At 52.3% G+C, this 12,856-nt stretch overlaps 3 protein-coding genes across 3 annotated transcripts; all 3 read left to right on the top strand.

Moving 5' to 3' along the window:
• The first annotated feature begins 977 nt into the window (after positions 1-977).
• On the top strand, positions 978-3,583 carry CSUI_000322 (sag-related sequence srs13). Its single transcript, XM_068060556.1, has 3 exons — positions 978-2,066; positions 2,445-3,032; positions 3,208-3,583. The coding sequence occupies exons 2-3, from the start codon at positions 2,456-2,458 to the stop codon at positions 3,285-3,287; spliced, it is 657 nt and encodes a 218-aa protein (XP_067927466.1). The 5' UTR covers positions 978-2,066; positions 2,445-2,455; the 3' UTR covers positions 3,288-3,583.
• A 2,177-nt stretch (positions 3,584-5,760) lies between these two features.
• On the top strand, positions 5,761-7,897 carry CSUI_000323 (uncharacterized protein). Its single transcript, XM_068060557.1, has 3 exons — positions 5,761-6,142; positions 6,839-7,363; positions 7,527-7,897. Exons 2-3 carry the CDS (start codon positions 6,850-6,852, stop codon positions 7,604-7,606), a joined length of 594 nt encoding a protein of 197 aa, XP_067927467.1. The 5' UTR covers positions 5,761-6,142; positions 6,839-6,849; the 3' UTR covers positions 7,607-7,897.
• Positions 7,898-9,521: 1,624 nt separating this feature from the next.
• On the top strand, positions 9,522-11,662 carry CSUI_000324 (uncharacterized protein). Its single transcript, XM_068060558.1, has 3 exons — positions 9,522-9,876; positions 10,462-11,055; positions 11,206-11,662. Exons 2-3 carry the CDS (start codon positions 10,473-10,475, stop codon positions 11,283-11,285), a joined length of 663 nt encoding a protein of 220 aa, XP_067927468.1. The 5' UTR covers positions 9,522-9,876; positions 10,462-10,472; the 3' UTR covers positions 11,286-11,662.
• Positions 11,663-12,856: the final 1,194 nt, after the last annotated feature.

Below are 12,856 nucleotides of genomic sequence, written 5' to 3' on the forward strand. Positions count from 1 at the left end.
ATCATCTTAGTCGTGTGACAGCCGTGCTCGTTTTTGGCGCGGGCCTCTCCTAAGGACACCTCCGACAGGTACGTAATAACGCCACATCCATCATTTATGCGAGCAGTCAATGTCTCACAGCCACTCAATCGCATCCCTGTGTCAGCAGATATCGCTTTTTATCCACTGGCTCAACGGACTGAGCGGTCCACCGCTTGGCCGCAGCTTCAAGAGAATATCGTTCTTCTGATGCTGCTTCTCGTCGGCCGGGGAATGTTCTCCACCAGAGCCAAGCCTTTTGCTCGGCCCTGCTATCATAGCATGCCTGCCGGTCTGTCATCGTTTTCATACAGCCAGGGGTGGCTGGTGGGACGGCAATTGCAGCCGCCTGATAAACGCCGGCTTCCCAGGTGCTGGCCTGTGACACGCTGACCTCCAGAAACCGAGCTACTACGATTCTAGGGAGTGAATAAGCTGCGGTCAGGCTGTACACCCCCCCTGAGTATGAACATGCGTCGGCGATCCCTCATGTCACTGGTACTCACAAGCTATCAATGTGCTTGCAGTTAAGAGTGACTATTGATTTACTGCGCCGTCGCTGCCTGGCAGCGGCCATCACCCTAAGTGGCAGGGCCCGCGGAACTTGGACATGCGGGACACAAGTTTGTTTACAATTTCGTATAGCTTCTACGAACCCCGAACCACCCCTCGCCCAAGCATTGAACTCCAGTTCTTGCCTCTCGCGCGGTCACATTGGATTATCTCGAGTTCAGTACCACACCGCCATGGGCCCCCAGTAACACTCAAACGGACGTTCTTTCAAAGCGGTGTGAGACAAGAGACTGCTTCGTGCTTTGTCCGCTAACAGCGTGTAGTCTCTCTCATAAGGACGGCCTCCAGCAGATGCCGCCACCTCACCATTGCCTGCTCGGCAGCAAAAGCCCTGGGGGGGGCCAGGTTCCCGGAATCAGTCAGCAGTTCGCAAGAGAGCAGAAAATCACGATTTGTAGTGAGGCAAGCAGCCGCGGAAACCACGCCTTCACGTCGTTGTCTTCGCGAATTGGCTGTGACGGAGACGCTGACCGACGTGCGTAGATACCCTTCTTTCCCCATACCAATATCGATCTCTGCGCACCTGGAACTCCTTCGTGAATTTTTTATCCGAATCTCGGACACTGCAGCGTAGCATACTTCCCGTAGCCCTGGTATGTCGTGATCGTGTGCACTCCTCAGACCGAAGACAAGTGATACCGACAAAGGTTTCTTTTTTCTCAGCGGTCGTATTTTCCCCCAGAACGAAGAGGAATACAAAGGGAACTCAGGGGAGGCCCACGGATTCGAGCTGCACGCCCAGCAGGAGCTTTGCCCTTCGATTGCTGCGGAATAGTTTCCGTGTGAGATGTCTCTGTTGCTTCATGACGTGCCACGGCCACGAACTAACCGCTCGCTCTTCTGAGTCTCCGCCCATGAGCGGAAATTAGTTGTCTTTCGTTGCCCACGCCATAGCGGTGAGCATCGTGGCGGCTTAGAAGTGCCTTGCCACCCAGTCGCGCAGCATATCGGCGTGGCTAGTTCCCCCGCCAAGCGCTACCGCGTGTGGTTGAGCCCGGCTGCAAGATATCTGGTATCGCTTTTTGATTGGTCACATGAGACAGGGGGAGCCGTCGCGACTGCTACGAGAACAGAAGGAAACAAAGAAACTGACTTGTACATCTGCATAACTGGGATAGCTGGTAGTCTGCGCCAGCGAAATACACAAGCGGTGGAACCGAATAGCGCCGAGTCGAGTGTCGGCGCGGCTGCTCAGCCGAACACCGTGCGTCACTCGAAGCTGCCTGCGGCGGCCGGCGCCAGCTGCGGGACTCGAAGCTTTCTCTTCTCTGGGCAGGGACAGCTGCGGGACTCGAAGCTTTCTCTTCTCTGGGCGAGGAAGATACCGGACGAGGAGCTCCCTTCAGCAGCCCCCGAAGTTGGTACCCCTATCAGCAACGGACGTGTCAATCCTCAGATTTATTCCTTCAAGTTTTTCGCTCGTCATCTGTTCGGTTTTTTCATTTGTTCGCTCCCCACTTCCCACTCCCGACAAAGTAAGTGAAATGCACATACCTGAAATCGAAGCTACTGAGTACACAGCCCCGTGACTAATGTCACCCGGGAATCTCCCGGGAATGTTGGTCGTGTTTCTTTGTTGTTCACTGGGAAGTGCAAACACGACTTCTCCAGGAGAAACTGGAGATGATGATTGCTAGTGCCCGTTACCAAGCTAGGCGGCTCCCCGTTACAACGAAACAGGCCAGATGTATCATGCTTTGAGCACAAAAGAGCGCTTTTCTGGAAGCAGCAAGGTTACGCGCCGCCCTAGGTTTAGGGCGGGCGGCCACACGGGGAGACTAACTCCTTGGCATAAACAACGCATGGTCGGAGGATGCCTCGACACTTCTGGCTGTTGTTTTCTTTTCCTGCAGAGCCTGTCAAAATGAAGCTCCATCTAACCGCCTCTGCTATCGCCATGGCGACTGTCGCACTTGCAAATCAGTCGACAGTTTCCGCAGTCCGGAGCGGCTCTGCGCACAGCGCGAAGGCGATGGATGCCAATGGTGCAGCGGAAGCGGTGGTATGCACAACAGGGGAGCAGATTCTTCATATCAAAGCGGCCAACGAAACTGCCTCGTTCAAATGTGGCGCCAACTTATCGCTTGATCCACCGTTCCAACCAACCGCCCCCCAGGCATACGCCAGCGCAAATTCGACGTCGCCCGTCGCCATTTCTACTATTGTTCCAGACGCAAGATTCACAGAGACTTCTCCTGCTTTAAATCTGACTCCTGCCCCCCAGAAACCAAGCGAGAAGACTACCGCTGACCTCACTTATCATCTGAACGTTCCGACAATACCACCAGAGGACAAGAATGTTGTTTTCAAATGCGTGACCAAGTCCGCCAACAGCGGTGACCCCGGGGCCAGCGGGACAACCAAGCAGACAGAGCAGGGAGCGGGGACATCTACCAACCCTTCCTGCGTGATGGTGATCAACATTGCGAAGTCTGCTGCAAGTAAGAAACTCAGAAGCTCACCTGGTCTGTACTGTTTTTGGTCATACACGTCCTGCCTGTCACTAGTAGTTAAGACTAACTATTGAACGGTCAGCTCGAAAGAGGACTTCCCAGACAACGGAAGTCCGGTCTCTTGTTAGCGGACATTCGCTTCTTTACTTCCTTTTCTTTTCAGGTGTTGCCGCTACCCCCCTTGCTGCAGCGGGCTCGGTTGCGTTGGCTCTGTTGGCCTCGGCAGTTTCTCAAGGCTTCTAAGCAGGCATGTCGCACAGGAGAGACGGAACGCCCGTCCTTCTCTCTTTTCGCCGTTCGATACCGACGCCCTGGCATTTGAGAAGCTCATGCTTGGTGTGTTAACGGCCGCTGCTTATGAATGCCTGGCGTTGATGTAGGATCTGAGAAGCGAAGGTTTTCGGAAGACGAAGCAAGAATAATTTCAATGCTGAAAGCAGATAGATTGTATCGTCATATACGCCTGTTGGCAAGGCGTCGGATTGTGGGGGAGGCCGATGTGTTGTCGATATGATCGTTTCGAAGAGAACAGAAAGTCTCCTTCGGTGACTGCTGTCATGGCGTTTGATTACCTCGCTCTACGGAGAAGGGTCACTTGCTGGTAACACGCCCACGGGGCTGGTTGTGTGGTAGCTGCGGTCTTGCTGACAGCTGGACCAGTGCTAAGTTAGCAGACAAGACTCTGCTTTTCCCCGGTATACTGGAGGGGAGGGTAGGACTTCAAGCCGAAGGCACTGGAACGAGGAAAAGCAGTCTGCCGCCGTAGGTGCTCACACACCAGTGGCCACCAAGTGCAAAAAGCTCTCCTGCTGGGGCCGCAACAGAAGAGGAGACGGTAATTTCATAAAATTGAAATAATCTGGTATCCTTTGAGGCATTGAAACCTAATATATGCACAGGTATGAAGATAAGCATAGTACTTTATAAGAACACAAAGAACCAAGTACTCAGAAACATGTAACCCCCCTGTCACAGGTAAGAAGAAGTGACCCTCAGCACAATACACAAAACCACAAATTGTAGCTAATACCACACCTAAAGATAACACAAAATGGAAGCGAACTACAATATAATATGTGCCGTGTGATACCCAAAGCTGCATTACGCATAACTACACCTGTAGTACCTCCTCAGGTACATAACAGAATGAAACTAAGAGCCACCCGTAATTCAACATTCGTAGTGGCATAATTACTTGCAATATAAGTACCAAGCCAAATGAATACTCTTCTACCAGTGGGTGCTGCAGTCATAACCGTTACAGCAGGGAAATATGCACGGGTATCTCCCTCTAACCCTACTGTCATCACATGATGTGCCTAAACAGCCCACCTAAAATAGATACACAACCCATAACTAAGATCATAGATTGACCACCGAATACCGTCCGGGTAGCATATGTAGACAGAGTCTGTGATATTACACCAACAGAGAATTCGTTTAGTAAAAACCTAAGTACGCTGTGAGATAGCTATATACAGGGAACTTTACAAGCATTAACAGAATTAAATTACTGCAGTTAATGCGGAATGAATAGGTACATATATATATATGTTAGTTGTGTTAGCATGGCTACGAGAACAAACCTTTAGTTGACTATACTGACTTTAGTCCCGATAAACTCCAGTCCAGCTTAAACTGAGAAGTCAAGTAGGTACGAATCGTACAAGAATTAATTATCTCCCTCACTACATTAAGGTTGTCTAGTAAACTTTGAACAAATAAAAGCATGGTATATCAGTATCCTACGACTTTGTTATTCAATATTGGTTGGGTATCAACTCCATGTGTATGGAACATTTATATTGTTTGTTTCGAGGGAGATATACTATATGGATACTAAAAAGGCGCGGATAGCGTAAAGCAGTACCGAAGTGGCCGAAGAATCAGCCAGTCAGTAGTCGTAGCCCTGCATATCCAGTTGTGACTTTTCTAACGTCGACACGTGTACAATATAATGAACTGCTACGCTTTGTGTACCGTGAATATCTGAACTTCGGTCGTTAGCTGTACGGTAGTCGGCCTCCTTTGGAAGTGGGTTGGCACGTACGGCCGAGGTTTTGTCTTTCCCCAACACAAACTGACGGACTAAAGGCGGAACTTCCACTACAAAGTCTGCGCACATCAGCCCGTACGATGTACTCCGAGAGCCATAAGTAGGAACAGGCTTCATACCCAAGCCCGATAGCACGGGCAGGCCAACTAGACACTTGTCTCTAGTGGATGAAGACAGTCTTGCCTGTTATTTCCCTCTATCACTATGGAGGTCCAACTCACACACACCTTCCTCTAGTGCCCTCTTTTGTTATTCACTTTACGTACCTGATAGCTCAGAAAGGTGTTTCCTTTCCTCGCAAGGACCAAGCTGCGAACGTGCATATGAAACGGCCGGCCCAGGCGTGCTATACTGGAGGCTGAAGTGATCAATATCACTTTTGTGGGCGGGGGCTATGTACCCGGATGCGCGTTCAGGGGAAAAGGTTGCTGACGGACAATGATTGTATCTATGTGCTGGGTAAGGGAACATTGCTTTCCTTGGGTCTCCGAGGGGTCCAACTGCTTCAAGGCCATTCCAGCTCATATACACAGGGCGGGCGCAAGTGTTAGCTGTCATGCCGACTGATTGTGAACCCGAGCCGTGACGTACTTCGCTGAACAAGAAGTTCAGGACGAAAAGCCACGGAGGGTTCCGATCACGGACAAGGGAAGAGATGGTAACAATGGACTTTGTAAGGTGCATGACGAGCCAGCTGCATTTCGAGGGATCAGGGATGGCCACTGAACGCATTGCCTGTTCGGCTAGCTGCTGGTCCCCGTACAGCAGAAACCAAAGCAGGGAGCGAGCTAACACTGCTTGTTGTCGGGGTCGGGGACGGACGCGGCTCGTGTCGCGCCCGTAACCACCACCACGGGCCCACCGTCGCCGCTTTCCGCGATGGGGCAGAAGAGATGCGGGTCTGTCAGTCAAGTTTTTTTTCAGCTGTCGGCAAGAAAACAGCTACGGACCGCCTTGGCGGCGTCAGTGTCCCTTCAGGGCTTGCTTGTCTGAACGTTTTTAGCAATTTGTCGACTTTCTGCTTTTTCCTCGGGAGAACAAGGTAAGGAGGCTTCCTTCATTACGGGGAGATGCGACCAAGCGGGCCACTACTGCTGTTGCCCTCGTCGCTCAATGGTGTTCGCTCGTTGGTCTGTCGTTTGCGTCTGGGGTGCTGCAGGGTGTTAAGGTTATGGGCGGAACGAGTCAAGCGTAGAGCCGCACTCCACAAAATTGTACGGATGTCCACAGCAGAGAATTTTTACCGGGATAAGCCTTCCTGATATGTACGTAAACTTCCTCTCTCCGCATCACGGACTAATGATGCCTACTGATCCGCATAGAAAGACCCGAGGCGAATTAGCCGCGTGGAGGGCAGCCGTCGTCACTGCATCAGTCGCGAAGGTAGATGATGTGCTGCATCGCAGGGCACAGACAAAATGTCCCTCTTTCTCTGTACCCATTGTGCCCGGTTGTCCCAGGTACGGATAAGTACATATACACTTTCCATAGAAGCTAATGTCGTCCACACTGGCGCAGACAAGCTTCTTTTTCCTCAGTAGTCGCCGTCCAAGCGAGCATCATATTATTAAGTGATCTGCGTGACGCGGGGAATGTGTTACACTGCGTCCCAGCAGTGACACGACTCTCGAACATCTCGACGCTTTGGTTTCTTGTTGACTTGGCGAGATCTCCCCAGTGGAAAGACTGACTGTTTATTGCAGATAATACTGTAAGCTGTCCTCCCTATTTTTTACAGGGTCTGCCACGATGAAGCTCCACCTGACCTCCATCGGCGTCGCTGTGGCGGCTGTAGCGCTTTCCGGTGAATCCACAGTTCCGAGTGTGCGCGCAGTGGATGCCAGTGCTACAGCACCAGTCGAATGCAATACCGGAGAGAAAACTCTTGATATCAAAGCAGCTAATGACAGTGTCTCGTTCAAATGCGCCAAAACTCTGAGCCTTGATCCGGCCTTCGCGGCGGATGCGGCTACGAAGGCGTACCAAAGTGCTAGCTCAACACAGTCCGTCCTTCTTAGTGAAATCGTCCCTAAAGCAAAGCTGACACAGACTGACATTCCAACTGTCCCGGCTACAAAAGTCAACGGGGGTGATAACGCGAAGGAGTACTCCTACCAGTTGAATGTTCCCGAGCTACCACCAGAAACCAAAACGGTTGTTTTCAAATGCCGTGAGAAAGCTGCCTCAGAGAACCAAGCGATGCAGCAGGAAACGCCAAAGACAACATGCACGGTCATCATCAACGTTGCCAAGTCTGCTGCAAGTAAGAGAGCTACACAGCATAACCTGTCTCATACTGTTCGGGCTTTTTTTCTCGAAAATGAGCTCCCCGATAGTGGTAGCTAACGTAGGCGACCTGGGAGGCTAACCCACACTAGAATGAATCGGGAGTCGACATATTCTCTCCTGTGAATTTTTCGTTTCAGGTATTGCTGCTACTCCTCTCGCCGCAGCAGGCTCTATCGCTTTGGCTGTCCTGGCCTCCGTAGTCGCGCAGGCACTCTAGGTAGAGCGACAAGGGAAGAGGGATGCAACTGCGCTTGTTCGTCTGATCAGAAGCGGAGCCTCTGACACCCCGGCAGCTCCTTTGTATCGTGCGACCTGGAGGGCACGTTGTAGACTGGCCGTGCGCTCAGTCTTATGGAAAAGGTGCTCTGGGGAGATGAAACAAGCAGGCAGCAAATGTTGAAGCGAATGGGTGTGTGTGGCGAGCATATACTGGCAGTTGTCGGTATACGTGTATATACATCCGGTATCTTGGCGCTCGTGAAGATGCCTCTTTTTAGCGAGAGGACACCGTATTGTCGGTTCAACTTTCCACACTTCCGAGAGACTTTTTTCGTTGACTGAAAAGGTTTTGCCTGGACCTAAACAGGAGGGTTAACCTTGGCCGTGCGCGTATCTCCCACCGCTACAATTTCAGCGCCTGTCGTGGAGACACACAGCAAGAAGACTGTTTCTGCTCCTGCAGAGTTAGAATCAAAGCTGGATCATTTACCACTACCATGAGAAGGCGTTCCCAGCGTCGTGACAGTGCGGCTAGTCCAGTGCGCGTGGAGACTGCGATGGCTCTTTATCGGTTCACCTGCTGCTCTGCTTGCGTGTGGTGCTGCGGAGTGCCTTTACTCTCGTTGCCAGCCCTACCAATGCCCTGGGGAGACCGGGTGCTGTGCTCTCCAGTTGTACTTCCCGATTACGCGAGATCCCACATCAGACGAAAGAAGTACTCCTTTGCCGTAGATGACCACATTCCGTTAACGCGTCGCGAACTAACACCCTGAGACCGCGGCAAAGAGGGAAGACGAATTTGAAATTAGACATCGGACGCGCATATAGGATCAGTTGTCATACACGCAGAGGATCAGGTCTGTGCAGCCAGTTCTAATCGTCAATTGCGACGATTCGTTTGCCACACCTTGAGTCTCTCCGCTTGATGTCTAGGTATACTTCAACTCTGTTCGCTAACCGTAATGTTGTGGGCAGTGAACGGGGTAGACAGGAGACGAGCGAATACAGGTCAACCACCGCATAAACCATACAGTGGCGAGAGTGATCGAAGTAAACGTCTGGTTGGGTCAGAGCGGAGCGAGTATTGCATGCATTCTTGTCACTCCCTCGCACAACTGCGAAGGGAAACACAAAACTCTATCGGGAGTTCCTTGAGTATTCTTGCTACTTTTAGTTTTCCGGATTTCGCATAAACTGTCCCGTACGCAAAAAAGTTTCTTGTCAAAATAAAGTGTGGACACACAAAGCAACTCAGGAACTCCTACGAGCTAGCGACGTACTAAACTCGAAGGGAGTGAGTGCTATCAACCACCCTCACCCGGGTAATGCCTCGATACGACGATGAGATGTATGTCTGGTCGCTCACCGAAACCCAAGGAATCGGCTCCGAAACCCAAGGAATCGGCTCCGAAACCCACGGAAACGGCTAGTGTCCGTCCTGGGCCTGTCCCGCGACCGGCCTTCAGAGCAGAAGTTGTTGAGCAGGGACTATTGACGGGTGTAACCGGGGAGGAGGCTCGCTGGCTTCCACGCGATTCTCAAAGGGCTCCGAAACCACTAGGAGTGACGGGCATTAGCTGAGCGCAGATTTGTAGCTCACTGGGTGGTTGAATGCCGACACGAATCGAAAGCTGTTTTTGAGGGCAGGCCTGCAGCAGCTCCAAGTGCGTCTTCAGGAGGCTGGCAGACGGCGATGGGACGACTGAGCTCCCGGAAAATGAGCGGAGAACCGCAGGCGCCGCGAGTGATGACTGCCAGCTTCTGCCTCGTGTCGCCGGGCGACTACCCATCTACGTACCACTGAAGCCAAGCCCGGGGGCCGCGTCAGCTCGCCTGGTTGTCGCGAGAGGGGAAGCCGGAACTCATCTCCCGCGCCCCCACCACACCGGGAAATCGTAGGTACCCGCCCTTGAGAAGAACACCGGCAAGTCAATCATTCCGCGCCAAGAATCAGGTAACGTACTGCTGCTGGTCCTTCCTCCTGCAGGCCTTTCTTCCTTGTCACCTGGGTTCGTTCCATTCTGGTTTTCAGTTGTTGACTTACCTTCGCGACCTCGGGACCAAGTGAGAAAGAGATGGTCACGTCGATCGGCTTCACGACCCGGAGCCACTGCTAACTCGACTTCTGTGACACGGCTGTTCGCTTTCCCGAATTTCGCGCGTGTTCCCCGGACGTCAGCATTTTGTTTTGTATTCCCACCCTGGTTAGCAGTCGTTCACTGCGGAAGGGACTCCATACAACTCAAGCGAAGATATTATCTTGCTACGGTGTGTTCGCACAGCGACTGTATAGCGGCCCCTCTTACGCGTGTCACCCATTAACGATGTGCGTTTCTCTGCATCGCCTTTGGGCGAATCAGTCTTACGAGGCCAGCAGGGTCGCACTACAGGGGCCTCAGGGCCCGCGTACGACTGGTGATCCTCTGCTTCTCGGGGCATAGTCAGAGACTGCTATGGCCGGGAAGCAGAAAAACCGTTTTTTCAAGAACTGCTTTCCTGCTTGGCCGGGGCGGCGATAAAACTAATATAGACTTTTTGTGTAAGCGGTACTGGTCTTAGGCACCCTAAGGGCGCATAGGTTTGTAATTCTCAGGGAGGTCAGCCGCAGCAGCAGCGTGGCGCAGTTGCTCTCTGCGCGAAAAAAAACCCCGGTGTGCTCCCTCACGTGTAGAGCTGAGTAAAGCGGTCAGCAAGTAGGATAGGCTTTCTCCTGAGGTTGGTTTTTCTAAGACCGCGTCCTTCTTATTTGCATGGCTTCAACAGAACGTTCGCGCGCGAGGACTGGCTCTTGGATGTGTGCAGTACTCAAATGTTTTAACTTTCCTTTCATGTAATTGTGTTCTGTTCTTGCAGAGAGTGTCAGGATGCGCCTTCATCTGACCTCCTTTGGTATCGCCGTGGCGGCTGCCACCATGTCCAGTGAGCCGGCAGTGTTGGCACTTCGCACTCAGAACGCGATGAAGGCGATGGAGGTTAATGCCGCGGCACCGGTGGAATGCACGGAGGGGCAGCAGACTCTCGGGATTAAAGCAGCCAACGACACCGTGTCTTTCCGATGCGGCACAGGTTTGGCCCTTAACCCGCCATTCGCGGCCGCAGACACCCAAGCATACACAAGTACAAACTCGACGTCGAGTGTCCTCCTTACCAGCATTATTCCCAACGCAAATTTCACGCAGACCACTGATGCTTCAAGCACAGGAGGTGCAGGAGCAGCAGCCCGTGAGGCGGGGGGTGCTGGCGCTGGAAACAGCATCGTGACTTACCATTTAAATGCTCCAGAACTTCCCAAAGAAGAAAAAACGGTTGTCTTCAAATGCACGGGAACACCTGCCAGTACCCCTGCCCTGCCAGAAGAGCAAAAGCAGAAGGCTTCCGGACAGGAGGGAACCCAATCACCCGCCAAGGTCTGCCTGATGATCATCAACGTTGCAAAATCCGCAGCGAGTAAGCAGCTTCGGAAGAACGCGGCGCTGCAGCCTCTTTACAGCTAGGTTGCTGATCGTCAATTGCGAGCACAAAGGATTGGCTCGTTAGCAGAAGCGCAGGCCCTGTTAGCGAGGGTCTGCTCTGCTTTTTCGTGTCCCCTGTTCTCAGGTATTGCCGCGACGCCGGCAGCTGCAGCAGGGTCCATTGCTTTAGCGGTCTTGGCGTCTTCGGTCGCGTACGGACTCTAAGCAGACAGAACAAAGAGGATCCAGCTCTGCGACTGAGAAGGCCTGTTCCGTTTGCTACTTCGTTTGAAACCGGAGGTCGTGGCATCTGAGAGGCTTACTTACGCCGGGAGAACGGTTGCGGCGCGCGACCTAGCTCGTTCCAGGTTCGGAAAACCTGACCAGGTTCTGAATTCAATGAAGCTTCCAACTAATGAAGCAAGCACAGATTGAATGCTAAAGCACTGAAGTGCGTGTGACACTTGCATAGTGGCAACTGTCAGTGTCGTCCCGTCACCGTCGGTGCTTCGATGTGCGTGAGTGGCGACTGCCCCACCTTTCCTAACCTTGACACTTGTTGTAGAGGGCGGAACAACCCTTAGCAAATTCCGAAGACAATGTTTTGCCGTTTGTTAAGGGAGTGTGGTAACCGTGCGCCTCTCCTGCGACCAACTTCAGCATGTCTCGCGGTAATAGTAAAGGCAAGATCTTCGTCCTACTGCAAGCTAATCAGAGGCTCTCCGCGTACTGTCCACAAGCGACCGGTGACGATGTGCGAAAGCCGCTAGCTGCACCAATCGCGTGGTGATAGAATAAGCGTTTGTCGGAGCGGCATCCCGTCAACCTCAAGAGTAGAGCACCTCCTGCCGTCCCAGAGCGCCTGCTGTCCGGGGACTGCATTGTGCTTTCATTCATGTTTGCCGCTGTACGCACGCTGCGCAATGAAGGGGATTTTGTATTCCTAATTCCCCTTTGCAAACTCACCAGGGAAACGTACACGAGAAATGAGAGTAGCAGTTGTTTTGTTGGAGATGATCAGAAAGAGGTTACGACTAACTTGAAACTTAACACAGTGGCACCCCGAGAGGAGTTACAGCATTCGAAGTGAGTTTGGAAAGCTGTAACTCCTCGGGGAGCGCTAGACTGCAGACGGTAGCCAGACAGTCAGGCGATACTTTGAGTCTGTGCATCCAGTTTCTCTCGGTACGGCGGTGTGTCTATCCTACAAAACGTTCTTCTGCTCCTCCCTTAGAGAGTATGCTGGCGTCTTTTGCGATCCGTGAGATGCTTGTTTCTTCTGTTCTCAAAAGCGCTCTGGCATGGATGAGGCCTGCTTTCCTGGCGGCGTCAGGAGATAACCAGATTCAGCAGAGGGCTAGAAAATTTCGTTTTGAGGAAATAACGCAACCTCAACAAACTGCAATAGACATGTACTTTACCGTCTCAAACCAAGGGACATTCACCGTACGATGCTCGCTTCCGGAAAGGCTGTTCTTTAACGGAGTTGTAGTCGTTTTCTTCTCTCGTCAGTAGGAGTTGCAGCGTACCTGGAAAGGCTGGGTGTCTTCTCGTTGGAGGACCAATTGACCGGTCAGAGCTGTGCTGCCGCGACGCTACTGCGGCCGCACTGCGTAAAGGTCCGCCGATGCTCTGAGCTCGAACGGCGGGTCGCCTGAGCGGTGACTAATACCGTAAAAAGACTTTATTTATAATAAGAAACACTATTGGAACAAAACCTGAGTTGACGGTGACGGTTGGAGCCCCGCTCTCGCTCCCAACAATCGCCGGCTGCCACTGGAGTGTTGCGTTCGGCT

The sequence above is a fragment of the Cystoisospora suis genome, assembly GCF_002600585.1.
Source record: "Cystoisospora suis strain Wien I chromosome Unknown contig_145, whole genome shotgun sequence".
NCBI classification, from domain to species: Eukaryota; Apicomplexa; class Conoidasida; order Eucoccidiorida; family Sarcocystidae; genus Cystoisospora; species Cystoisospora suis.